The sequence below is a fragment of the Oryctolagus cuniculus genome, chromosome 1, assembly GCF_051225735.1.
Source record: "Oryctolagus cuniculus isolate XC-2025 breed Fujian yellow rabbit chromosome 1, ASM5122573v1, whole genome shotgun sequence".
In the NCBI taxonomy this organism is placed as follows: domain Eukaryota; kingdom Metazoa; phylum Chordata; class Mammalia; order Lagomorpha; family Leporidae; genus Oryctolagus; species Oryctolagus cuniculus.
Genome location: NC_142867.1, coordinates 110,823,131 through 110,851,130, shown reverse-complemented (window position 1 = coordinate 110,851,130; position 28,000 = coordinate 110,823,131). Strand labels below are relative to the sequence as shown.

Below are 28,000 nucleotides of genomic sequence, written 5' to 3'. Positions count from 1 at the left end.
GAATCGTGCATGTGTGAAATGACAGCTACGCACACATGAGATTACTATGGTGGCATTATTTGTGCTACCTAAAAGTTAGAAGCAACACACCCACGGGGCCTTGTTGGCTGAATTCTGCGGCGGCCACAGAACGGGAAAGTACCCAGCTACAAAGAGGAGATAAGAAAGATCCTACATACAGAATGAACCAGCTCCATCGTCTGCTATTTTTGTAAAAGGGGAGAGAAGAAATTGACTGTGTCTGCTCAGTTTTGGAGACTCACCCTGGGAGGACCCGTGCAGAGTGAGGAGGCCGCTGGTCCTGGCTGGGGCCGGGAGGCCAAGGAGGAGGGTGCGCAGCTCAGCACCTGTGACCTTTGGAATCTTCTGTCATGGAGCTGTATTTGCTAATTCAGAAAAATAAGATAAAACATGAAAAGCAACCCTATTTGAGCAAGACTAATAGACTTTTAACTTTCTTCGTCTCCATTTGGGTTCATTTTCACAGTTTCGTAGGATGCTGGGACTTCTTCTCTGCTATTGCCCTTTGTTCCCCAAGTGCAGGCGCCTGGGAGAACGTGAGCTGGATCTTGAAGGGCTAAGGCTTCTCTCTCTCTCTCTGCCTCTCCTTCTGTCTCTGTGTAACTCTGACTTTCAAATAAATAAATAAATCTTTAAAAACTGATATGGAGCAGATAAGCTAGAAGAAATGGAGGAATTCCTAGAAACAGACTACCAGCCCTGAATCATGAAGAAATAGAAACATGACCAGATTTATAACTGGCCTGGAGAATGAAGCAGTAATCAAAAACCTTCCAACAAAGAAGGAAAAAAAAAACCAGATATCATTACTAGTGAGTTATACCATTAATCAACTAATAGCAGCTAATACATTAATATACAGTTAATACTAATACATTAAAGAGCTAACACCACTTCTTCTCAATTACTTCCAAAGAATGGAAGAGAACAGAACACTTGCAAACTTATTTCATGAAGCCATTTTCACCCTAACACCAAAGCCAAAGGTGCTACAAGAAAAGATAATTACAAGCCAATGTCCCTAATGATATTCAACAAATGCCAGTAAAGGAAATTCAACAGTATGTTAAAATCTATACCATAACCAAGTGATATTTATAACTGGGGTGCAAGAATGGTTCAGCATACGTAAGTCAATTGCTGAGATTCACCACATTCCCAAAATAAATTATAAAAATCACACAATCATCTCAACAGATGCAGAAAAAAACATTTGATAAAATTTAACACTTTATTATAAATTTAAAAACTCTCAAAAAGGTAAGAATAAAACAAAATTACCCAAATATAAAATGGCTATATAAAAAATGAATAGGTAACACTACACTTAATGATCAAAGACTGAAATGTTTCTTATAAGATCTGGAACAGAGGATGCTCACTTCTATCAGTTATACTCAACATTGTATTAAAAGTCCAAGTCAGACCAATAAACAAGAAAAAGAAACAAAATTCACACAAGTTGGAAAGAAAGTACTAAAGTTATCTCTGCTTGCAGATAATATGATCTTAATATTGGAGAATTCTAAAGAATCCACAAAGAAACGTGTGTTAAGACAAAGAATTCAGTGACATTGTAAAATATAAAATCAACAAACAAAATCCAATTTTATTCATATTAACTAATAACAATTAATCTGAAAAGAAAATACTCTCACTTACAATAGTATCGGAAGAACTAAAATGCTTGGAGTAATCTACTGAGCCAAAGCAGTGAAAGTCTTATACACAAAATTGCAACCATTGACAAAAGAAATTAAAGAAGATGCAAATAAAAAGAAAGACACCTCATGTTCACGGGTTGCAAGAATTAGTATTGTTAGTGTCCCTGCTACTCAGACTAATGTACAGCGTCAATGCAATTTGTAGCAAATTATCAACGGCATTTTTTACAAAATAGGAGAAAATTCCTATAATTCACTTGGAAGTAAAAAGGATTTCAGATAGCCAAGATAGTCTTGAGGAAAAAGAATTAAGTGGCATCTAAGAAGACAGACAAGTGTCTTCATCCAACATGTATATGAAAAGATGCTCACCATAATTAACACCAAGGAGATTCAGATCAAAATCACAGCGGTGAATCACTTCATAACTATTAGGATGGTTATGATGAAAACAAAAAGCAGAATATAGCCGGTGTTGGAAGGACATAGAAAACCTGGAACAGTTACGGACTATGGGATGTACCTTGTATGGAAAGCAGTGTGGAAATTCTTCAAAAAACTAGAGGTGCCATATGCTCTAGCAGTTCTACCTCTAAGCATATATCTAAAGAAATCTCAAAGAGATACTTGTACTCCCATGTTCAATGTACTATATGTACTATTATTCACAATAGCCAATCTAAATATCCACGGACAGGAGAATGAATAAAGGAAAAACATAAAATGGAATCCTTAGTTAGCCTTAAAAAAGAAGAAAGCCCTGCTAAATATGGCAAGAAAGATGAACCCCAAGGGCATATTATTCTGTGGACTAATCCAGTCATGGAGGAGTCAATACTGCTGACACTACCTATATGAACTATGTAAAGTACTCAAACATGTAAGAGCAGATAACAACATGGTGATTGCCAGGGGCTGTGGGGAGGGGCGGGACACCTACTGAGTTGGATAATCCTTCACTGATACAAAGCAAAGTCTAGCTCCAACTGGGGAATTGGCAAGAAAAGCTTGCCTGCCAACGATTCCCCTACAAGTACACGGCACAATGTGACCGTCTTGGGAGGGAGGGCAAGCAGAGAAAACCCTAATGATGAAGCACAACCACAGAGCCTGACTAATATTGAGCTGGTCAGGAGGTTCAAGAGCCCCTGTTTCTTCCATAAATCTTGCACGCCATAGCAAGTAGTAACATTCTGGTGCTTAGGGAGGAACAAGATAATGCAGAAAATTATCTGTGGTGCAGGCATGCAGGGCCTACAGAAAGCTAAGGATGGAGTAGAAAAATTGAAAAAATCTCTTAAACATTCTATGTTCATCAATGACCACAAGGCTGCTAAAGCTGGTGCTAGAGGACTTTGAGATATGTGGGACTTGAATGTAACAACAGCAATAATAAAATGCAAAATCAGTTCAATTATTGGTTGAACCCCAACTATCACCATCAAGAACAAGATATGTGCCAACTTCGAACACAAATATGACTTGTCAACCTGTACAGTTCTATGCATAATGCCTGGCATTCCACCAAGAATTGTGAGACTCAAAACAAAAAAAGTAAGAGAAAAAAAGAAAGCAAGAGAAAATTCATCATCAAGGGCTGGCACTGTGGTGTAGCAGGTTGAGCTTCCACTGGAGGCACCAGCATCTGATACAGGCACCTGTTTGTGTCCTAGCTGCTCCTCTTCTGATCCAGCTCTCTGCTAATGTCCTGGGAGGGAAGTGGAAGATATCCCAAGCACCCATGTGGGAGACCCAGAAGAAGCTCCTGGCTCCTTGGATTGGGTCGGCTCAGCTCTGGCTGTTGCAGCCATTTGGAAGACATTTCTCTGGTGCCCCTATTGGGACTAGAACCCGGTGTGCCAGCGCTGCAGGCAGAGGATTAGCCTATTGAGCCACGGCGCCGGCCCTAAGATCTATTTTTCAATACACACATATTGGGGTATAGATAACTCTTTCATGTGCTGATTTCATTTACCTTGGGTAAATCCAAGGAGCAGGATGCCTGGGTCATATGGTAGGTCTATATTCAGATTTCTTAGTAATCTCCATACTGTCTTCCACAGTGTTTGCCTTTTTTTTTGATCCATTAAGTTTTTTATGTTGCTTTTTCATAGCTTATTATCTATTATTTGCATAACTTCTTAATGTTTACTGGGTTCATAATGTGCACATTTCACTTAATGAAGTTACTATGAACTAGTATTTTCAACCATTTTCCTGCACTACATGAACCTTAGAGATCTTTAACTCCAGTTGGCAACTCCCATGTTTTTAATTTTAAATACCATATTAGTATTACTATGATATTAATATTTTTAAATGGCCAATATAAATTTGTACTTATCCGTATATTTATCATTATATTTGCTGTTCTTTTTTTTTATTATATTTGCTGTTCTTTGATGTTATATTTTTGTGTTCACAGTTGCATAACAACCCCTAAACTAGTTGGAGGAGTTGCTGTAGAAGCCACAAACCTGGGTCTGATCACCCTCTACAGAGAAAGCCAATCACTGAATCGGAGTGGGAGAAGCAAGTAGGCGTTTATTTACAAGGAGCAGGGCAGCTATTGCTTAATCTCCAGGATCCCTGAGGACTGGAGTTTCTTGTAGATTGAAATTGGGGCTAAGCAGTGCATGTACAGCTCACATCCAGATTCCTGATTGGTCAATGATGCTCATAACCTTCCTTTGATAGGGCAGCAATGCTGTGCTGTTTAGGGAATTTTTTATAATGGACAAGCAGGCTTCAGTAGATACTCTCTGCCCCAGACCTGGAATTTCCCTGCCTGGCACTGCAATTCCCTCAAAAAACAAAACAAAACAAAACAAAACACAACACAACAAAACAAAACAAAACAAAACCTCTTCCAGACAATACTGGCTAATAGCATCCTATCTATTGCAGAAGCAAATGAGTTCTCAAGTTTAGTGAATAGAACTTTATTAAGGCCAGCTGTACCACTCCCTCAATTCAATGAATTCCTTTTGATAAGTGGTTAATCCTAAGTACAGGTTGGGCTGAGGGGCAGGTGAGATGTTAAGTCTTTGCCTTTACATTAGGGTCATTCACTGGAGGCTTGGTCTCATGTTTAATATTTATTTCAGTACAAATCTGAATGTGGCAAATCCTGTGTGTGATAAATGTGTGTGTCATAATGTCTTCTTTTTAAGATTTATTTATTTATTTGAAAGGCAGAGTTACAGAGAGGCATAGGGAGAGAGAGAGAGAGAGAGAGAGAGAGAGAGAGAGAGAGAGGTCTTCCATCTGCCGCTTAACTCCTCAATTGGCCGCAGTGGCTGGAGTTGTGCTGATCTGAAGCCAGGAGCTAGGAGCTTCTTCCAGGTTTCCCATGTGGGTGCAGGGGCCCAAGGACTTGGGGCATCTTCTACTGCTTTCCCAGGCCACAGCAGAGAGCTGGATTGGAAGTGGAGCAGCTGAGACTAGGACCAGTGCCCATATGGGATGCCGGCACTGCAGGCAGTGGCTTTACCTGCTACACCATAGCGCCAGCCCCAGTTTAGAAAAATTATTGGTCAGAATATTCACAAATATATTCTTTTGTCTCATCTTCTCTTGCTCTCTCTCTGTCTCTTATTTTTCTAGGATGTCAATTAAATGTTAGATACTATCACCATGTCCCATGTCTCTCATATATAGTTATATGTATTTCCCTTTGTTCTTCTCTATGCCTTATTTTTTCTCTTTCTTACACTTACAATGTTACTTCTGATATTTTTTAGAATAATTTCTTTGAGAAATCACTTTGGTAAATTTCTCCATCTTGTCATCCAATATCTTAGGCATGGAAATCTTTGTTCATTTACATCTGGTCTTAGTTGTTATAACTAGATAGATCATTAATGGGGTATCCCTATCATCCGTTTCTCTTGGCTTTCAATAGTTTCAATCATTCATTGTTGTTTACTTATTCATTTCCTGAAGGTAAACAAGAATAAAAGAGATAGTCAGCATTGTCAAGAAAGAAACAAGGAAGAAACAAAGCTTAGCTGGCCTATCTGGAAGTTAATTTAAGTTGCAAGAGGAAAAAGTAAAATTGACTGCAGCCATGTCTATTGAGTGGTTGATATTATGTGTAAAGAGTACAGAAACTCTGGGTAATATTAATTTCCAGTAGAGAGGATTTGGATTTTACCTGTAGATAACTATAGTAGGGATTATGCATCTTCATGTAATCAAGAAAAAGAGGTATTGAAGCTGGATTTCAAACTTTGTGAGAACTATTCTATTTGTAGTGTGAAGTAATCTGAAGGAAGAGTATTTCCAGGGGTTCGACTGAGAGCAAGGTTGTTCGTCTGGGCCCATTTGCCAGGCCAGGTCTTGAATACCAATGTTCATCTCCCTAGCGCCATGAGCCTGGCAAAAGCTCTGCTTAGCTTTCTGGCTTCTTAACTGATCCTTTATTCAGAGCTGCTCAACCTCTCATGCTGAAAATATTGGCAGTAAATGCATTCTTCATGGAAAAAAGCACAGAAACTCCTGCTCAATGTCTTCCAGTTCTCTTTGCTCCAAAAATCTGATCCCATCAATACCTGGCTATCCTCATAGCCCTCAACTCCATTTTTTTTTCCTCCTAGCCTCATGAGACTTCTGAAAACTCTGTGCTTTAAAATGCAGCTTGATCTCTGGCCCAGTACCACTTACTAATTGGCAAGTGCCTTGAGGGGAAAGCAGCAGAGAATGGTGAACTCACCTCAAAGTTTTGCTTTTCGCTTGGATCCTGCCCTTTCAAGTTCTTACTGCCTTTCCCGCTCTCTGATTACTTCAAACAGGCCACTGAGGACTTTTTGGCATCCATTTCTCATTCTTTTGTTGTTGTTGAAGGAGGGTTGGTTTGCTCCAGCTACTCTCTCGTAGCCATATAGCAAAAAGTAAAAGTACAATGTCTTAACAGAAAAGGCAAAACTCTTTGTCTTAAAAACCTGGCAGCACAGGGCCTCCACTCTTGCATGACAACAATGACCAGAGGCAAGTGACCCTGACTTTTGAATTTCTGTTACATGTTCTCCAGGTCTCCTCAATTATCTGAATACCAAGTGATCAACAAGAGTCAAGAGAAAAAGACTGATAACCACGCTCTGAGTAATGCTGACCCTTACTTGTGTCACAGAAAAGAGAGCCTAAGGTGTGTGGGATGGCGTAGTCAAAGTAAAATGCACTGTAGAAGACTGGTGGGTGCAGACACACAGGGAAGACAATGTTTCAGTACGAAGCGGCAGAACAACTATGGAATGCTGTGAAGGCATCAAGGCAGCTCACCATGAACTCTTCACCTATATGGAGTGATGTAAATGCAACCGATGGCCTTGCACAAAACCATTGTTAGTAGAATAATGGGGGTTTATGGCTAAATTGCGGTGGCTGAAGTTGTGAATCAGTATGGGAACAAAAAGAAAGAAATGATTGTGGACAACTGGTTAATATGTTAGGGGCAGGAAGGCAAGAAAATGTTATAGAAAAACCCCCAAACTAGTTGGAGGGGCTGCACTATAACCTCCAAACTGGGCCCACTCACCCGACACAGAAAGTCACCCACTGGGGCATGTTGGAAGAAAGGAGACATTGATCGCAACAGAGAGGGCAAGGGGCCAGGCAGCTCTTGCTTAATTACCAGGCTCCCTGAGGAGTTAAGACAGTGACTCGCACAGTTCAAAGGTGTGGAGGATAAGGAGGGTGTGATCACCGGGTGTTCAGGTTCCCAGTGGGTCATCGGTACTTGTGGTCTTCCTCACTGGTGGGTGATACTGTGTTCTTTACGAGAGCTTCATTCAGCCTGGGGTTGGCATACAGGGTAGTTCCTGCCCTGGATCTGCAATCCACCCCCTACCCTCACCCCGCACTACATCCCCCAAAAAAGAAGCTCATTGAGACAATGCTGGCCATCAAGATGTGAGTTACTGGAGGAAAAAAAATGATGTCATGCATTCAGGGAAAGCAGCTCCACTCCCAGGAGTCCGTGAGTCAGTTTCAGTTTCAGGCTGATTTGCAGTCCAGAGACAGGGCAAAGATACCTTCAGCGGAGGGAGAAAGGCTGGGAGCCCGGCGCCTGGTGGTATCCAGCATTGTATGGGGGGCTCTTTCAAAAAGCCAAGGGGGCTTCAAAGAGTTCACGAAAAATACATTTCATAAAAAAAAAGCTATGCATGGATTTTAAACGTTTTGGCATCCAAATGAACTTATCTTTTCATTCCATTTTCCATGGCCTTTTCACACATGTAGGGTAGGGCAATGCAAGAGAGCAGTGGCCCTTTATCACCTGCTGGGTACGCCTGGGACCTCCCACTTTCTCACAAGCCGAAATGCTTCAGAGACACTCCTCTTGAAGGCAAGGGAGATGAAGAGAGCTGGTCTGCAGCTGTGGGCCTCAGCATTGGAGGACTGGCAAGGACTCCAGCTCACCTATTAACTCCCTGCCAAGATCTCCCATATCAAATGTACCCTCCTGTTCTTTGTCTAATTTACTAAATTGAACATTGAATTTTTAGTTATTTAGTTTTTAATCATTCATCTATTCCCATGTATTCATGTAAAGGTAAAATTTGTTTCTCTCCTGATTTATATGTGTACTACAATTTTTAAAATTATGGTCACTCACACATGCACACAACATACAATTTACCATCTTAGATAATTTAAATATATAGTACCATAATGCTAATGTTGTGTAACAGGTCCCAGGGACTTTTGCAGCTTGCAAAACTGAAACTCTATATCCATGCAACAATTCCCCTTAAACCCTTATGTCCAACCACTGGCAGTTACCACTGCACTCTGCGTTTTAGAGTTTGACAGCTTTAGGTAACTTATACATGTCGAATTATGCAGCATTTGTCTTTTGGGCAAAATGTCCTAATGAGTCACTCATGTTGTACCATTCGATAAGATTCCCTATTTTAATTTTTTAAAATTGAAGGCAGTAAATGCACACTGTTTTCCCTAGTGGCTACACCCTTTTATAGTCCAATGAAAATGTAGAAGGCTGCCAATTCCCCCACATCCCTACCAACGCTTGCTATTTTGTCTCCCTGAGACTGGCCATTCCTGTGGGTGTGAGGTGATATTTTTTGGTTTGGAGTTGCATTGCTTTGATGATTAGCTGAGTTTGCTGCCTTTTCATTTGCTTAATGGCCATTTGTGTATCATTTTGGAAAATGTCTATTAAATCTTTTTTTGGCTAGTTTTAAATTGTATTGTTTGGGTTTTTTATTGTTGAGTTGTAGGAGTTCTTTATTTATTCTGGGTACTAACCCTTTATCAGATACACAGACTGCAAACATTTTCTAACATTTTGTGTATTGCATTTTCATTCTGCTGTTTGCTTCATTTGCTGTGTAGCAGCTCTTACATTTGGTGTCCCATTTGTCTGTTTTTGCTTCTGTGGCCTGTGATCTGTGTCATACCTACAAATCACTGCCCAGTCCAATGTCTTGACGTTCTTTCCCTATATTCTCTTCTAGGACTTTTCAAGTCTGAGGTTTTGCCCTTAGATATCTAATTCATTTTGAGTGGATTTATTAGAACTCACAAGTTTGTAATACGTGTATGAAATTTTAGATTGGCCTTACAGGATTGACTAAGTTTTGTTACTGTTTATTTCAAAATACATTGCTAAGCTTTCATTTCACTGTAGTGGGACTGTATGGCATCACTGATTCGTGGGGACTGGCTTTGAGGATGGCTGTGTTGGGAACTGAATCATGTACCTGCTGGAAAAGAACGTGCATTTTCCGTGTGTTGGATTCGTGGTCTGGCTGTCCTTATCTGGAGCTGTGCATCTCTTTCACTAGATCAGGAAGCTGCAGTTCATGTTATTCTGTGTAGCACTAATTTTTTCCTGCTTGGTTTGCTAGTTTCTGTGTTAAAAATCCTTCCTTCTGATTGTGAATTGCTCCTTTACTCTTTGTAATTTTGTCAGATTTCCTTTTTGAGATTGTTAAAGTCATATTGGATCTGTACACTTCAGAATGGTTACATTGTTAGCTAGTTGAAGATTAGTATTATTATGACTATTAACTAAATAATTTTCCTCAGCATTGATTTTTAATTTAAAGGATATATTGCCTGATACTAACAATGCCACTTCTTTTGGTAAATATTTTTCTAGTATATTTATTTCCAGTTTCACATTTTCTGAATCATTTTATGTTCTGCAATAAACAGCATATAATGCTTTTAAGTGTAATCCCCAAATTTCTATCCTTTACCTTGTAGGATGGAACCATTTATTTTTATTTAATACATATTTGCATTTATAATTACATTTAAAACTTGTTTTCTATATATTGTTCTTTAGTTTGCTTTTCTAAAAAAAATCCAGACTTCTCATGAATTGGGTCAATATTTTTGGATGCCAATTTTGTGTCTCATGACTCAATAGTTTCTCTAAACTGACTTTAAAGTCTGTATTCTTCCATTTTCCTTGGGAATTTATTCTCCAAAATTTTTATATTCATCATAGATTTTAAAAATGCTAAAGTTAATCATCATTTCTGTGCTCCTGAAGTATACAATCTTAGAATAATTTTATTTGATGATGTTTCTGTCCTATTCCTCATTATTTATTTTTAATATGCAAATTTTAATATTTTAACAATTTACAAATTATTACTATTCTTATTATTTATAATATTTTCTATTTATCTATTTATCTATTATGCTATCTATTTATAATATTTTCCAGTTCTTTTCTAATGACTGTTTCTTATACATTTCCCCATCTTTTGAAGTTATTCTTTTCCTACTGAAGTATATCCTTTACTAGTTTTTTCAGTAAAGGTCTCTAAATGATATGTTCTCGGACTTTGCTCTCAAAAGATAGTTCTAAAACTGACCTCATTTTGCCCTCCCTCTTGAATGTAATTTGGATACCATACTGTATCCATGTTCATGTCTTCTGTTATGTTTCCCTCAGCATTTTTGTTTCATTGACCCATTATTTCTTTTTTCTCCGTGATTTCTCAGTGATAATCGTTTTATTAGAAATCTGCTTTTCTGTCTAGGTGTGGCAATGAACTTGCCCATATGTAAATTTATTTTTATTTTCTTGCTGATGACTCATTGGACTTTTAAATCTCAGGAGTCTTTCTCTTTATTAATTCTGAAATTTTTAAGATTTTTTTCATATTCCTTTTTCTATCTCCTTATGGAAATTGAATATTTTATACATTGGACTTTTTCATTCTTTTCTCATGCAACTTTTAGGTTTTTGATTTGTTTATTTCTTCACCTTTCATTTTAGATAAATTCTTCAGATTTATCCAAATGTAATTTATTCCTTAAGTCATACATTGAATTTTTAATTAAATTGTTTTTGAAAGCTTTGATTCTGTTTCTACTCTGCCTGCTTATTTTTTTCACTGTACACTCTTGTTACGACCTCTAATCATATTTTTAACCATTTTCATTGCATTCAACATATCAATTTTATGGTCTTTTTCAGATTGTTCTAGTGTCAGAAGACCAGGGTCATGCTAACCTCTTGTTTGATTTGTCTCCTGACTTTCACTTAGAAGGATTATTTCCTCATGTCATTTCCAACTTTTTTATTGTGGTCTTATTGTCCATTTTTTTTTTTTATTTTTTATTTTTTGACAGGCAGAGTGGACAGTGAGAGAGAGACAGAGAGAAAGGTCTTCCTTTTGCCGTTGGTTCACCCTCCAATGGCTGCCGCGGCCGGCGCGCTGCGGCCGGCGCACCGCACAGATCCGATGGCAGGAGCCAGGATCCAGGTGCTTTTCCTGGTCTCCCATGGGGTGCAGGGCCCAAGCACCTGGGCCATCCTCCACTGCACTCCCGGGCCATAGCAGAGGGCTGGCCTGGAAGAGGGGCAACCGGGACAGAATCCGGCGCCCCGACCGGGACTAGAACCCGGTGTGCCGGCGCCGCTAGGCGGAGGATTAGCCTAGTGAGCCGCGGCGCCGGCCCTTATTGTCCATTTTAAAAAAAAAGTTTCCAACTCACTTTTGTCTTTATGGAGTCCCGTGTGCCCCAAGACATAACAACTGCTACTGCTGAGTGCTATCTGTGTCTTCCCAGCACTCGCCTCCAGAGTGCACCTGCTTCAGAACCAGCTTTCCACCATTGCCGCTCCAGTTTGCAGCTGCAGCCAATGTGGCACACATCTGAGCAGTACTTCTACACACAGTCTGAACTTGGGGGCTTCTGATGCTCATGGCAGGTGTCCTCCGGACCCGGGTTCCTGAGCAAAGATAACTGTTCTTGCTTCTTTCTTGGGCCGGTGACAGGAGTCTGTCTGTTGCTCTTTCACAGCTGGGCTGGTTTTTCCCTGCTGATGGTTCAGCAGGGTCTCTGTCTGTATCCACTTCCTGTCACTTCTAAGTCCAACCACTGACTCAATGCCCTGCATATCCCTAAGTACATCTCTCAGACACCTGTTCTGCCCTGGACTTCTCCCTTGCTTCTGGCTGGACGTTTTCTTTTATGAACTGCTCTGTGTTCACACATTATTTTGTCGTGGTGTACCTAACATTTCTGAGCATCTGGAGCAGGAGGAAATCCATCTGGGTTGTTAACCCTGCTGCGGAAACCATACTGCCAGAGTGAGTTTTGGGAGCAGAGATCTCATCTTCCACTCCATTATTTAAAATCGCTGACGAGCTCCTCATTGTGCATAATGTGTAGCGTGTTTCCTGTGCCTCTAAGAGTCACTGTTAACCAGATCCTGCCTTTCTCTCCAATGTCACCTCCAGCAACTCAACCTCTGGTTTTGCCCACACTGGCCTGTGTGCTTCTACCGGCTCACTTTAGAGAGCCTGTTCCATGGAGAGCAACTTTGTCTTGGTCTGTGCTCCACCTCCGGCAGAGTGCCTGATACACAGAGGTAATGAATCAGTGTGTTGAATAAATGAAGACCAAAGTAATTCTCTCTCTCTGTCTTTCTTTGTCTTCATTTCAAATAAGGTCTTTTTTTTTTTTTTTGACAGGCAGAGTGGACAGTGAGAGAGAGAGAGAGAGAGACAGAGAAAGGTCTTCCTTTTTCCATTGGTTCACCCCACAAATGGCTGCTATGGCCAGCGCACTGCACAGATCCAAAGCCAGGAGCCAGGTGCTTCTCCTGGTCTCCCATGCGGGTGCAGGGCCCAAGCACTTGGGCCATCCTCTACTGCCCTCCCGGGCCACAGCAGAGAGGTGGACAGGAAGAGGGGCAACTGGGACAGAATCCAGTGCCCTGACAGGGACTAGAACCTGGTGTGCCAGCGCTGCAGGTGGAGGATTAGCCTTTTGAGCCGTGGCGCTGGCCTCAAATAAGGTCTTTAAAACAAATGAAGATGGAAGTTAATGTTTAAAATATTTTAGTTCAACTTTCTTCTTTTTTAAACAGTAAAATGAATGAAGAAAGTAGCTGAGAGAAATTGAAGAACTTGCCCAAGGTAAAAAAGTCTTTATTGAGATATCCAAAGCAAGTACTCAGGCATCCTGCTTCCTCTACCCTACATTCTTTTTGTGATCAGCTTAAGGTTATTTTAAGTTAATAGCAAGTATTTGGGAAGATGACTGTAGACTGTAGGATGACTCATGGCCTCTATCCAATTTAGATGATGAATAGTATGGGATATATGCACATATGAATTTTTATTGGGATGGAATCTGTAGTTGTCACCCAGTTTTGAAAGCATCAAAAAACATCTCAAATACTAGGCCACACATTGTGAGCTAATTTGCTCTTCTATGAACAATTATTATAAGCTACGTATCTACCACATTGTCAAAGGATCTGGTGTGATGACTTGTGTGGAATGGTGGTAAGCATTTGACCTCGCAGGTAAGATGATAAGTAAGATGTTGCCAAGGTTCAAGTCCTGGCTCCACTCTCAATTCCAGTTTCTGCTAATGCACACTTTTGGAGGCAGCAGGTGATGGTTCAAATAGTTTGGCCTCTCAGCCACAAGCCCATATTTAATTATAGGCTCCTGCTTGCAATCTCAGCTGTTGTGGGCACTTGGAGAGTGAAGCAACGAATGGGAGCTCAGGCAGGCAGTCTCTCTCTCTCTCTCTCCGCTTCTTGAATAAATAAATTCTGAAAAGGCTTCCATCTGCAGATGAAGGGTTTCCTTTTGGGATTATGGGATTGCTTGACACATGAATTTAGGGGTACTCTGCCAATTTTATTTGTAAAAACTGACAATATGAATGCTTAAACATTACATATACCTTAACATTTATTTAGCAAGCCTTTTGATATCGAGTCCTCTACTGCAAAATAAATTATTTCTCCTTGAAATTGCTCTGCTTTATGGGAAATGAGATCGTTTTGTGGGATAAGTTTTACTCTAAAATACTGAGAAGTTGAGAGTTAAGCTGATTGGTCAATATGTGTACAGCAGGGCGATTTGCGGATTTTGAATATGCAGAGGGCTAGCCCTTTCTCCGGAATATTTTGTTTCTACTAAACCCAACAGGAAGAAGTTTTCAGCTCCAAAAAATGGTCTGGTGAGAACAATTGTCGTGCCATGTCTTGTCATCTAATCTAGGTCGACGGTGGGGGTACAGCTTATCTCCATGTTTGTCTCCGAGGTCACTGGCATGATGTTTGTAATCTCATATGGGGCACTTGAAGAACTGCTGTCCTTTTTATAACAGGCTGTGCTGAAAGGGATAGCACAGAACACAAGGTCTGTGGGTAGCAACTTAAACTCATTGGCTGGCCGGGTAATCACGAACCTGTAAGAAAAGCCAGAGATGAACTGTGAGCTGCTGAAGCTGGGCTTGGGTGGCCACAGGTGCTGGCAACACCAAGAGGTCATTCTGCTGGGCTGAAACAGGGAACGCCCGTGGGTTCTCCATAAATAGTGAATCTCTCTGGCACCGTGGGTGAGGAGAGGCCCTAGAGCGGGAATTAGCAGGCTGCTTTTCCTCTCTGCCTGCATCCAGACACTAGTTGTGACATCTCCCTTATTTGAGCCTTTCTGCCCTCATTGGTGTAATGGAAGGACAGGATAAGACTGCAGTACCTGTTTTTAGTACACATGAATTGAATGGGCACAATATTGGTCACTTAGCCATGCTCTGTCAAACTGGAAGATTACATGTATTCTAGATATTCTATTCTTAGCTCAACTGTAAGCTCACCTAATACATAGGCCACCAACTTTGCAGGCTACAGGCTGGTGCTGTGGCGTAGTGGGTAAAGCTGCCACCTGCAGTGCCAGCATCCCATACGGGTGCCAGCTCGAGACCCAGCTGCTCCACTTCAGATCCAGCTCTCTGCTATGGCCTAGGGAAGCAGTAGAAGATGGCCCAGGTCCTTAGGCCCCTGAACCCACATGAAGATCTGAAAGAAGTTTCTGGCTCCTGGCTTCAGATCTGCACAGCTCTGGCCATTGTGGCCAATTGGGGAGCAAACCAGAGGATGGAAGATCTCTCTCTGCCTCTCCTTCTTTCTCTGTGTAACTCTGATTTTCAAATAAATAAATAAATCTTAAAAAAAAAAAGATTGGAGCCTCACCAATAAAGAAGAGTTTTTTTTTTTTTTTTGCCACCACTTTCAGAAGTGAAAGTCAATGAATCTTAAATAACACCCAGGGATTGGACCTGCATGGAAAGAATGTAAAGAAACCAGGTGCCTTAACATCATAAGTATACAGCACAGTCTCAATACATGTGAGTTAAATTAATTAACACCCCAGTGACCATTTCAGAACATTGGCAGAGACTAATCTTGCATGATTTTCACCCTGTGTTTCTTCACTCCTGCCCCATGAGACCACCTCTTCTTTTTAAAACATGGATCTCAGTGCAAGACTGACCTTCCTACACTGAATAATCTACCCACTTTTGTCTTGCCCACTCTGTCCTCTGTAACTACTGTATTAAAAACAAGATTCACTATAATCACATATTCTCTTTAAAGCAGAAATGGTACTTTACTGAGATCTTCTCATGTATCAGAGGTCTTAATAAAGCTCATGGAAGATGGGTATTTGGAAAAAAAGGCATGGATTTCCAAATTGTTGTACCAAAATAAATCTATTTTTTAAAATTATATTTTCCACGAACCTGTTGAAGTACCCTCATTTAAATTGCATATTCTCCCAATGATCATGTTCTGCAGGCTTTCCAGAGGTAGTGGGGGCAAAGGACAGAGTATAAAGTTCAGGGAGAGAGGGAGAGAGAGCAAGAGAGAAATGGAGAGTGAGAGGGATAGCAATATATATATATATATATAATATACACACACACACACATACATACATATATATATAAATATGGGGAGAGAGAGAGAGAGAGAGAGAGAGAGAGAATATTGATTACTCATGCTTCCTGGTGTTGCTTCCAGAACATCACTTCTCCCCCACTGTCTTCACGGTGAGTTCTGTAAAGCCATAAACTCCCTCCTGATTCTTCTGTGTCATTTATAGGCTCCATGTTTATTTGGGTAATTTGGAACTTGGGGTCCACGTTCTTTCAGACTCCAGTGCCACTGTCAGCTTATGCACCTGCAATATCTCTGCAGTTTATGGGCCTACCATCAAGACACGTCTCTATGATGTCAACTACCCAGTGGTCTTTATCCCCAAACAGGTTGCCTGGCCATGTCCTGGATGTCAAAATTTACTGACACTGTACCGCCTCAACCATCTTAAGCTCCAGTCAATCACTCTTTGACCACAGCTTCCCAATGTTCTTCCTCTCTTGTTGCCTTACTCTGAGTTCATCTAACTCTTTAACTTCATCAGGATTTCCAATCCTTGATCCTTCACTTTACTGTCTAGCCTTGCTTCACAAATCCCCAGTAAGCCTTCTCTTCCACTCCTTTTAACACTTGATCTAAACTTTTAGCTTTCTCTCAACTCCTTGTGATATTTCTTCCATCTCTCTCTGAGCAATGGCTAAGTGCGGAGAAATCCTAGTGCTAAATAAAAACTCACACAAGCACATCCCTCACCTAGAGCCGTAGCTACCTTAGCATCTTTTCTTCGCACCCTTGTCTCCTTTTATGAGCAGAAAAGTGTTTTTCTCCTATTCAAGACCACTTCACTTTGAGTAATTTGGCTTCCTTCTCCTTTCTCCTGGAACAAGTTCCATCAGTCCATTTCCACTCTATCAATTTTAATTTCTCCTTTTCTGCTAAATGCTGTCCATCTCCACTGTGAGATTCTTAGCTTGGACCCGTGTGTCTCTTGACTGCCCCTTCTCTTCTCCTCCCACCATCTTCTTCATTTCCTCTGTCTTCCTCGCTGCTGTCACATATCACTCACATGATTTATAGGCACAAAGTGCAGTGGCTAGGAAAAAAATGCACCCCATGGTCCAGCCAAGTCCAACAAATCCAGCAGAATGCAAGGAAGACTTTCTAATGATGTTGACAGTGGCTTTCAGCTTCAGAAGGTTGCACGGGCATGGATGAAGGGAAAGTTACAAAAGAATTTGGATTTAAAGTCTAGGTCTACATTTCAGTTTTCACAGGGGACAGAGACTCTACTGCCTTTGGCATTGGGGTTCTTGTTTACACCCTGTATCATTATTAATTTCATTTGTACCCTTCCTTGCAACTGTGTACCCCAGGCTCCGGACTTCTCTTTCACAATGAATAAGGTAATTCTGGTTGCTGTGCTTGCGTGAGTGAATTTCCAAACTGGCATACTCCCCTTTTGTTTTCCGGGTTCCGTTCCTCTTCCTCTATCAGACGATATAAACCAACACACAGGATTCCCAGATTATCTAATGTGCCACAGAATAGTTGTCCAAAGGTTTCTCTAGGCTGTGGAGAGAAGAGAAAAACCAATGTCTGCTGGGTACTTAGGTCCAGCAATAACAAGCACTTACCTGAGTGTCATTGGCCTTTCTGGGAGGTAGACATTTGGGAGGCTTCAAAACCGTTTCCTAAAGGCTTCAATGTGGCCATGTCATTGGGGAAGTAACATAGGACTTGCCCTTTGTATGGGCAGCACGTGTTAAGACACGCACTGGGCACAGAGACCTAGAAGAGTGGGCTCCTTGTGAGGGGGCTTCTGATATTGTTGCTATGGACCAACAAAGTTTGTTTCCTTGTAAAGACCTTCTGCCAACAATACATACAACAGCTGGGTGCAATGTCAAACGAGGCTCAACTGGAAGCCACGCTGACAAAGAAGTTACTCATTCCAGTTTAGATTCTACTCAGATTCCCAAATGCCTAGATGTTCTAGTGCAATTTCTCAAAATTGCTGTCTTCTCCATTACTATAATATACTGTACCCCAGCTCTATGGGCTAACAAAACTCAAGCGTTTTCTACTGGTTAGCCCAGTCAGACACTTTGAGCCAAGCACAGAATCCTTTTGCCTAATTTCAGCTGACCTGGTCAGATTTCTCTAACATTTCAGATATGGGGAAAGTGAGAAGGCCTCATGTCAGACTTCAGTAAATGGACCCCTGCTCTGAAACTGGTTAACAATGTGGCCTCAAGTGGGTCCCTGCTTCTCTGGGTTTCAGATTCTTGATCTGTTAAATGCCATCAGTAACAGTGCCTGCCCTTTAAGTCTTTAGCTAGACCAAGTGAGAAAAACTAGACAGGCACAAGGAAAATAGCCAATAAATATTAGCATTGCAATCATTATAAATGTATTTATCAAGGTACAAAGTCATTGAGTGTCTTTGTTATACTGCTATAACAGAATGCTTGAGAGTGGGTAATGTATACAAAACAGAGAACTATTTCTTACAGTTTTGGAGGCTGACAAGTCCAAGGTTAAATGGTCTTGTTATATCAAGGCAGAAGGGCAAGAAAAGCATGAGAGAGAGAGAGAGAGAGAGAGAGAGAGAGAGAGAGAAGGGGCCCAAACTCATCATTAATCCTGAATCAACTCCAGTAATAACTAATCCACTTCCAAGATAACAACACTAATCCATTCAACAGAACTGAATCCTCATGACCAAATTATCTCTTGAAGATCCCGGCTTTCAAAACTATTGCATTGAGGATTAAGTTTCTAGCACATGAAATTTGGGGACTACATTGAAACCATATTATTGAGCCTCTCTGATGCTTACTGCAGAAAGATAGGGATAATAACAACTGCTCTATTTACCTCGTGGGGTTGTTGTAAAAAGTGAACATAAACTGTGAAAATGTATGGGTGAATTGTAGCATTCTATGAACATAATATAGTGAACTATAAAATACTCTATACATTATTAATTATTATTTCTGTGCTATAGGCCGTCTAAGAACCCAGATAGTTTGGACTGTTTTCAGAAACTCAGGGGAGGGATGGGAAACTGCATTATGATAAGAGTAGACTCACTTTAATATCTGATAAAATGGTTTGGTCTAAGGACAGAAGCCCCAGCTTACACCGCGATCTTCCAGAGAAGAATGTGGTGCAACTTTCGGGCAGCTCAGAGAGCTTATCTTTATCCAAGTGTTGCTCCAGCTGAGAACATATCCCTCCTGTCACCAGCATCTGAAGTAATTCCAGGATGTGGTAGTTGTAGAAGGCCTGGAAAGCAAGGAGAAGCTGGGTTCATGGTCCGAAGAGCCAATGTGTGAATGGTGGAGGTGCAGAAGTTTGGACATTGAGTGGGCACCACTGTTGGAAATGAACCTGATGGGACAGAACACTGCTGCTTATTATCGTTATCAAAATCAAATACAAGTTGGCAGTTTGGGTAGGGTTCTGGGTTAGGCAAAGTGCAGAACACAGCACTGCAGACACAGTTCCTGGTCTTTTGGTGCTTATACTGTACAACAAGAGGAAAGTGTGTAATGATTCTGACACCAAGGATCCCTGTCTTCCAAACATGACCAGAGAAGTACGCTGGGCCACAGGTACCCTAATAACCATCAATATGCTCTTTCAAATACAATACCCTAATAACCATCAATATATAGAAACACATATGTTTAGTGAGACTTCCTATAGATCTTTGCCTTGTGGGACAATGGATTTTATTGTCATCTCTACTTGAGTATTTTGGGTGTGATTAATTTATGTATTCATTTTTGATTGTGACCAATTTGAGGACAGGTATTGACTGAGGTCTTATTAATAATTGGATTTCCCCTAGTTCTTATTGTGTATTTCAGAAATTGTGAGTGCTGAATAAATAAATGAATGGAGTCTTAGAACTTTGACACCAAAAAGAAACCAGAAGGCAACAGGCCTAATTCTTATTGTGAAACAAGCTTCGCATTGGATAATCTTACCTGTTTTCACCAACTCCCTTTCCCCAGGGTTTGTATCACAATCAGTACAGACTGGGCATTCACACACATGCAAATGCCAGTGAAACACACCCATTGCTTTATCTCAGAACTATTAAATATATGGTACTTAAAATTTTCCACTCTCTGCCTTATCTAAATTAGACTTTTACTCTAGTTGAAATGAGAAATTCTATGTTGTATGGGTACAGTGGGACTTATCTCCCCAAAAGTCGTGCAGATGCCTTCATGCTGATGGTTGATTGGCTAAGAATGGAGACTCAGTCTAATTATGGAGACTAAGAGGAGGGCCGGGGTGGGGGGGTGGGGGTTCGGTTTGTCCAAAAATGGGGCACCTGATTCTGAATGGCAATCTCCCAGCCGTGATCTGAAATGAACTCTTTCATTCTCAAGGAGTTTCTCTTGAATATTTTAGTTAAACTAATGAAAATGGATCTAATACCTATGTTTATGCATTGGTTGCCTGTAGAAAAAACATTTTCTTATAGTAAGGAGTGGAAATGTCATCGATTGTTATTATTCTAGAAACTTATCCTTCCTTTTGTCTACTTTCAAACTCAGGTACTCATCTTATAGAGCCTTGACTATTATAGGGATCTCTTTACTAGGTTTTCCCCTTGTTTTTCTTTTCATTTGCAATCCATTGTTAGTGATATCTCCAGAGCGATTCTCTAGAAATGCAAATCGTATCATGCCCTCTACCTCCTCAGAGGTTTAGCATCATCAGCTGCTATAGAACCAAGCCAGCTTCCTGGCTGTGGCCTTCTAAGCCTCATGACCTGACACAACCTCCCTTTCCAAGCTCACCTCTTGCATGAGCCGTTCCCTTGCAGAGCAGCTGGTCTACCTGGGACTGCTCAAGCGAGACTTTTACTCCGTTATACTTTTGCTTAGGAACAGCTGGTTGATCCCTCATTGCCCTGGTGGCTTCCATGGGCCTCCTCATCAACAGGAAATTTTCTTTTCTTTGTGATCCCCTGGCCACTGGCTTTTAGTCTACTTCATTCTGTTTTCTGCTGGAGTGAGTTGTTCATCTGGATCACACTTGGGTTTGAGTATAGGACTGTGCCTTCCAACCGGAGTACCTCTGGGCAATTCATATATATTTATCTTGGGAACAATTTTATCCATTGACACAGTAATGCCCAGGTATCTTTGCTTGCAGGATTAAATGACATACAATGCACACCGCACCAAATTCTATCCCTTTATCCTGATTCTCTTGCAGCTAGGTCATCTGGAATGATTTTAATAAGTGCATATTTATGGGAGCTTGGATTTTTGGATCCAAGAATATGGATAGAAGAATAAAGTGGGAATTGAGAAGCACCACAGGGCAGGTATGCAGCACAGCAGCTTAGGTCTCCACTTGGGACTCTTGCACCTGGTTCAAGTCCTTGCTACTCTACTTCTGATTCAGATTCCCGCTAACACACACCCTGGGTCCCTGTCATCCATGTGCGATTGAGTTCCAGGCTCTTAGCTTTGGCCTTGCCCAGCCCTGGTTGGTACAAGCATTTTGGGGAGTGAATCAACAGATGGAAGGCCTCCCCACCTCCCTGTCTGTTGCTCTTTCAAATAAAATGAAAATAAATATTTTTTATAAAGCACACGTGGTTATTCGTACCCTGATAATCCTCAGAACAGACAAGACAGTGCTTCCTTAAAACCATGTGCTCGCTCCGGCCGGCGCCACGGCTCAATAGGCTAATCTTCCACCTTGTGGCGCCGGCACACGGGGTTCTAGTCCTGGTCAGGATGCCGGATCCTGTCCCAGTTGCCCCTCTTCCAGGCCAGCTCTCTGCTGTGGCCAGGGAGTGCAGTGGAGGATGGCCCAAGTGCTTGGGCCCTGCACCCCATGGGAGACCAGGATAAGCACCTGGCTCCTGCCTTCAGATCAGTGCGGTGCACCAGCCACAGCACACAGGCACGGTGGCCATTGGAGGGTAAACCAATGGCAAAAGGAAGACCTTTCTCTCTGTCTCTCTCACTGTCCACTCTGTCAAAAAAACAAAAACAAAAACAACAAAAAAAACACAAAACCATGTGCTTGCTCTGAAGATGGACTTTGTCTCCTTAACATTCAAGCCCTCACTAGCGCTTTAGCAAGCAGGATCTGTAAGAATACGGACTGCAACAGGCAGGTGGTTTCTAACAAATACACAAATGCTGCTTAAACACAGAGGCAATGGGACAAGTGGATCTATGAAATAATATGAGAATACTTTCAAAACTTCATAGAAAATGGATTAAAACATAAGTTTGTTTTGGTTCAAAAAATTTTTGAAATCCATGCATGATCTTTTTCCTAATACATGTTTACTTAGAATTTTTTTATGACAAAAAATGCATGGGCTTTAAAATTAGGGCACCAAAATAAACTTATCTTTTCAATTCCATCTTTCACCAACTTTTTAAAGTGCTCTTATATAATTTATGTGAATTAAGAGACAATAAAAAGAACGCCTATACTATTTTTCAGATTAAAAGATGACCTACATCCTTTTGCATCTCCTGAGTGATTCCTCCACCCTATGCTGCTGCTTCTTTGTTCCAGCCCAGAACCATCCAGGGGGGTGTGTATGGAATCAGCCTGCCATCCAGTGGGACCAGAGGATGCAAATCCAGGGTGAGCCACAATCCGTTTAAGAACATGTGGCCATCATATAGAGTGATCAAACATAATACGGTTAGAATAATTCTCCACTGATTAAAGAAAAGGCGCAAATTCTAGGGTTATCCTGATGTCAATGGCTCTGGGCAAACATGTGCTTTACATATTTAACTGAGAGGCTTGGCTTTGGGATATATCATTTCTTCAGTTTTGACATCAAAAGGATTGTGATTCTATGTGGAAGAAAATAATGGGATTTGTGTGTCACCCTTGTTCTGTGAGCTCATCTCCTGGTCTTATTATTTGGGGTCCTTTGGCATTGACCTTTCTCAGCCTTTCTTTCTTTTCTTTTCCCTCCTCTCTCTTCTTCTTCTTCTTTTTTTTCTCTCTCTCAAGAAAAGCTGCAAGTGGAAATGTGCTTGAAATGTTTCCAGACTTGTAAATTTGGACAGTGTTTCTAATGTTGCACTCACTAGGATTTGGACTTTCAATGTTAGAGAATGTTGCAGGCACAATGTTTTCACTAGGATAAAGCTTGAGTTCTGGTTTCTGACAAAGAGCATTGCCTAATAGTATGGTTGCTAATATCCTAGACACCTATTGCCTTTTATTTCTAAGCATCTCAAAAGGCCCTAAGAGCAAACATTTTTGGGGAAACACTTCCAGTTCAGAGTGAACTGCCCAGCAGAGTGACCTAGAGAACGTCCCGTTACACGGCAGGTCTCAGTTTTCTCCCAAGGAAAGGAACACACTCCCTAAGTTCCTGATTGTTTCTGAAGCTCTTGTTGTAAAGCCAAACGGGAGTCTTTCACGGGGCCTGTCTGCCTCGTATTTTAATTTTTATGGCATTGAACTGCCAGAGGAGTAAAAGTGAGTCTAAATTATACCTCAAGGCATATTTCTCCCACTGGGAGTGGGGGAGGGGAGTCTACAGAGGTACACGGGGGGGATATTGGAAATTAGTCTGATGTTTGCTGTACCAGGATATTTGGAGGGAAAATCTATCATTTTACATTAAAAAATATCATGGATCTACCTCATTGACAAAATTTTAAAAATTGCATGAAAATGTAAAACAACATCTCAGTGTGTCTAAGCACTGACAAGTTCAAAGCGCCCTGCTGTGTGCTTTGCTGACTCCCTGACTCTGGGACTCGCATGTTCGTTCTCCATGGAGTTTGTTAGGGGCGATGGGGAGGGAAAGGTGACAGAGCACTAGGTCTTCTGAGCTCGCCTGGGAAGGAAGACAGCCCATAAATATTGGGAATAGTGTTCCCCAGGATGGAAGTCAAGGTGGGTGCAGCGTTAGCCCCTTTCCTTGAGGGAGCCTGCTCTGCACACCTCTGATCCCAGCCTTGCTCTTCTGTGTAGTGTGGGCACAGGGGAATGAGCATTTGGAGTCCAGTCTCAACCCCACGCTGTGCAGCAACAGGACATGGAGCTCCTGTTGTGTTGCCTTGAGCTGTAGTCACAAGAGCCAATGCTGGAGGATGCTTACTGGGGAGCCCTATCGGAGGGTGAAAGGCAGGCAGAATGGGATGGAATGACTGGCTCCCACCTCCCCAAGGGAGTTCTGAGTTGAGGTCAGCAACCTGTCTCAGAACAGAGGGCAATAGGATGCTGCTTATGTCACATCTCTCTCCTGGTTTTAGATTCTAACTTCCAGGGAAGCCATTTTCAAAATCTTCACAATGGAAAATTTTCTTCCAATCCAATTTCCTGCAGGTGCCTCATATAGGACACAGATGCAAGAAGAGTTGCTTGGGTCAAGACGAGGGATGTTGGAGGAAGAGGAGCACCGTGTGCTGGGCACATCCTGTCTCCTCTCCGTCCTCAGCAGCCCCGAGCACTCTGAGCCGTGGGTTCTCTGTGTTGGAAAAGTGCTGTGTGGGAAGGAGGTTGGGGATCACAGACATAGGTGTCTGGGGAAGACAAATGACTGGCGGTCCTGACGTCTGTCTCTGGAATCCCTTACGGTTGCGTCTGAAAACCAACTTGTGATCTGTAAGTGGTGTGACTTTTGGCAGGTGTTTTGCCCTCCTAGGCCTCAGTATATTTGTAAAAGAAGCTGATGAGAAATGTTCTCCTAACTGGGTGGAGAGGAGAATTAAACAAGGCAATGTTGGTAGCTCTCTTGGCAATGTCCTTGGCACAAGGTAAGTGCTGGCACTGTTGTATTTCTTCGATGGCAGATATTACTACTACTGTTACTGATACTATCTCAACAACAGAAATTGGTGGACTAAGTTACCTGGAGGTCTGTATTGGGAGACTCAACTGTGGTCTCCAGTGATGCCTGCTGTGAGCCTGTGATAGAGGAGATCATAGCTGGGGGGGCCGTTACTGCCACCCTAACTTCATGGAGAATTGGAGGTCTTTGCCTTCCTCCCAACCCTTGGCAAGGTTCAGCGTGCATGGAGAAGAGAACTTAGTGTTTGTGAACATATCCTGGAGCCACCCCAGGGACTCCAGGGGTTGTGGTAGAAAATGTTCAATGTTCTCAGGTAGGGCTATTTCCAGGAGTGAAGACCAGGGGACAGCCAAGAACAAATGGAAGAGACAGATAATGGAATTGGAGGCTCAGGCCTGACCTTGGGTTCTCTCTTTCCATATAGATGGTATGACAGGAAGCCCCCATGCTTAGAAGGCTCAAAGAGAACCTGTAAGATAGGCCCAGGGGAAGGGGGAACAGCAGTGGGCAGCGTTCACTGGTTCTTTGCAATGGCCTGGTTCTGCTCCTCCTTTCAGTAGCATTAACCTGTGTGCATTTTGCTGAATTCCTCCTCATTAGCAATTCAACAGCTGGAACAGAAGGCCACTGGGTCAGGGAGAGACTTACGGGTTCAGGCAGGCCTCTTCACTTAGAGGCTGCTGTGTTCCCTGACACTGGGTTGCCATTCTCAGCCCTGATTCAGTGGACCAAGTGCTGCACCTAAATCAGCTCCTTATCAGGGTTTATTAAGGGCAAGCTGTTGGTCCACTGGGGGTTATAACCTCATGGAACAACCCCTCTATCAGTCCACACTACGTGGTCTTGTTTTCACCCAACAGACGTCACGAGAGGGGCTCAGAACAGACTCTTGAGACTTTATGTAGCTCATTTTTGTTTTTTAGCAAAAAAGCCCCTCTTCCACTGAGCAGAGGCCATTAATACAATACACAGCCCTGCTCTGACCGCCCAAGGCCAAGATCCCACTCAGCAGACACCTAGTTCAGGACTCTTATTACTAAGCTTGTGTTTCCCATGCTGGTTTATATAGTGTGTTCATTTGTTTTTATTTCTACTCTTTCAGTGTTTCTCTGCCCTGCCTGACTGGTTTGAAGGTGTCCCTCTTGGGGCTGGTGCTGTGGTGCAACAGGTTAATGCCCTGCCCTGAAGTGCCAGCATCCCATACTGGTGCCGGTTCTAGTCCTGGCTGTTCCACTTCTGATCCAGCTCTCTGTTATGGCTCGGGAAAGCAGTAGAAGATGGCCCAAGTCCTTGGGCCCCTGCACCCGCATGGGAGATCCAGAAGAAGCTCCTGGCTCCTGGCTTCGGATTGGCACAGCTCCAGCCATTGTGGCCAACTGGGGAGTGAACCAGCAGATGGAAGACTTCTCTCTCTCTCTCTCTCTCTCTCTCTCTCTCTCTCTCTCTCCCCCTGCCTCTTCTCTCTCTCTGTAACCCTGACTCTCAAATAAATAAATTAAAAAAAAAAATAAAGAATGTGTCCCTTTCTCAAAGTTTGTGTTGAAAAACCTAACCCCCAGTGCCACGGTGTTGAGAGATGGGAACTGGAAGAGGGTAGGTTCTGAGGGCAGGCCCTTTCTGAATGAATGAATGCCCGTATCTTGGTAGTGGGTGAGTTATCACAGGAGCAGGGTCCTGAGTGAAAGGCTAGTGCAATATTGACTCTCTCCTTTCTGTGTCTCTCCCTTGCCTTCTCGCCTTCTGCCATAGGATGAGCACCACCAGGCCCTTCCCAGATGCTGAGCAGTCCTGGTGCCACACCCTGGGACATTCAAGCCTGCAGACGCTGAGCAGTCCTGGTGCCATGCCCTGGGACATTCAAGCCTGCAGACGCTGAGCAGTCCTGGTGCCATGCACTGGGACATTCAAGCCTGCAGACGCTGAGCAGTCCTGGTGCCATGCCCTGGAACATTCAAGCCTGCAGGAGGATGAGCCAAACAATCTCCTGTTGTTTGCAAAATTCCCAGTCTCAGCTATGGCAACATTGAACAGACCAAGACACTGCCCTTCCCACCAACTCCAAAATGGAATCTGCGGTTTTGTTCCTGCCTGTCCAGGCAGGTGTGGTTTAATTAAGTCTCAAGTTTAATTTAAGGCATGAAGCTGCCTGCCACTGAAGAGAGCCGGGCCTTAAACCCATCTCAACTGTATCCTGTAGACAGATTAAGATCACCCCAAGTCACCTTCTGCCTGAAACTCATCGCTGATTCCAGGCCAGCTAATTGACCTATCAATGACAGTGATGCAGCCACCTTCTCAGCCAAGTAACCTGACTTGACTCCCTCTAGTGCATCGCTTTCTGGTGTGGCCAAGGCTGCGTGCTGTTTAACCCTTTAGGAAGTCTGTAGTCTACCAACTCGTTTAAGGTCAACTCTCCCTGAAGTAGAGCTGTGTGTCTGACAGCTCAGTGGAGTCTACGGGACCCCTCCCCCATGGCTTACAGAGACGCAGCCCAGAGCTGCAGAGCCACCTGAGCATATAAATGGAATTGAGGCCACAAGCTGGATGCATGTGCCCAGCCACACTCCCCTTAGTGTGTACACTGTGCCCAAGGCACCCATACCGTGTAGGAATGAGGTCTTTTCTACATGGGGTTCCAGAAGACAGCAAATTCACCAGCTTGTGCTCAGACCTTTGTGAATGTAAATACCTGCATATTCATATTCCACCATTTTGCAACCCTTCCTTTGAAAAATCTGGGTAGGGAGAGAAGGAGATGTGTTGGTTCACATGGATTTTCTTTCAGGAGTTCTTGTGGTCATTCACAAATGGTTACATGTGGATTATTCGGGTGTAGGCAAATCCAGATTCTTTCAACACCCTGGGTTTGCTGCTGCCTCGCAGCCTCTTGGGTATTTCTTCTCTAAGGGGTCTGCATGGCCTACCTCGCCCTCTGACCCTGAGCTTCACTCACAGGTTGCTTCTCCTGGTCGTGTGTTGAAACCAGCAACAGCTTGACCCAGCCCTATATTTCCCATCGCACATTTCCTTAGCCCTGTGACTGGATGTTAGTCAGCGTGTTCCTGTCGATCTCCTCCCCTTGGTGCAAACTCCACCTGGTGGAGAGGAGAGGTCTGTTTGTCACCACTGTATCCATGGCACTTGGGCAGAGCAGGGGTTCAATAGATATCTGTAGGAGGATGAGTTACTTCTCCTCATGGGAATTCTGTAGTGAATGCAAGAAGTCTGCTTAGTGGCTCAAGGTTCTGAAAACAAAAGAGCAACCATGAAGTCCAAAATGTTCCATATTAGAGGGGCAAGCTGGAGGGAGATTTGACTTTGCTG

At 42.5% G+C, this 28,000-nt stretch overlaps 2 protein-coding genes across 5 annotated transcripts in view; one reads left to right on the top strand and one right to left on the bottom strand.

Moving 5' to 3' along the window:
- Positions 1 to 12,546, top strand: part of LOC138846119 (uncharacterized) — a 54,318-nt gene extending 41,772 nt beyond the window's left edge. Inside the window, exons 5-8 of the mRNA XM_089306087.1 lie at positions 2 to 3,699; positions 4,111 to 4,221; positions 6,718 to 6,831; positions 12,416 to 12,546. The gene's annotated coding sequence lies outside the window, so the exon portion shown is untranslated. The remainder of the gene's footprint in view (position 1; positions 3,700 to 4,110; positions 4,222 to 6,717; positions 6,832 to 12,415) is intronic.
- LOC103345403 (potassium channel subfamily U member 1) overlaps positions 11,975 to 28,000 on the bottom strand; it is a 238,332-nt gene continuing 222,306 nt past the window's right edge. For 2 of the 4 annotated variants that reach the window (XM_089334783.1, XM_089334784.1), the window contains exons 26-27: positions 18,952 to 19,146; positions 11,975 to 17,427 (exon numbers count right to left, since the gene is read on the bottom strand). In XM_089334783.1, the coding sequence (XP_089190909.1) occupies positions 17,248 to 17,427; positions 18,952 to 19,146 (375 nt within the window). In that variant the 3' untranslated portion in view covers positions 11,975 to 17,247. The remainder of the gene's footprint in view (positions 17,428 to 18,951; positions 19,147 to 28,000) is intronic. The other 2 variants (XR_016235027.1, XM_089334787.1) reach the window with 1 other exon arrangement.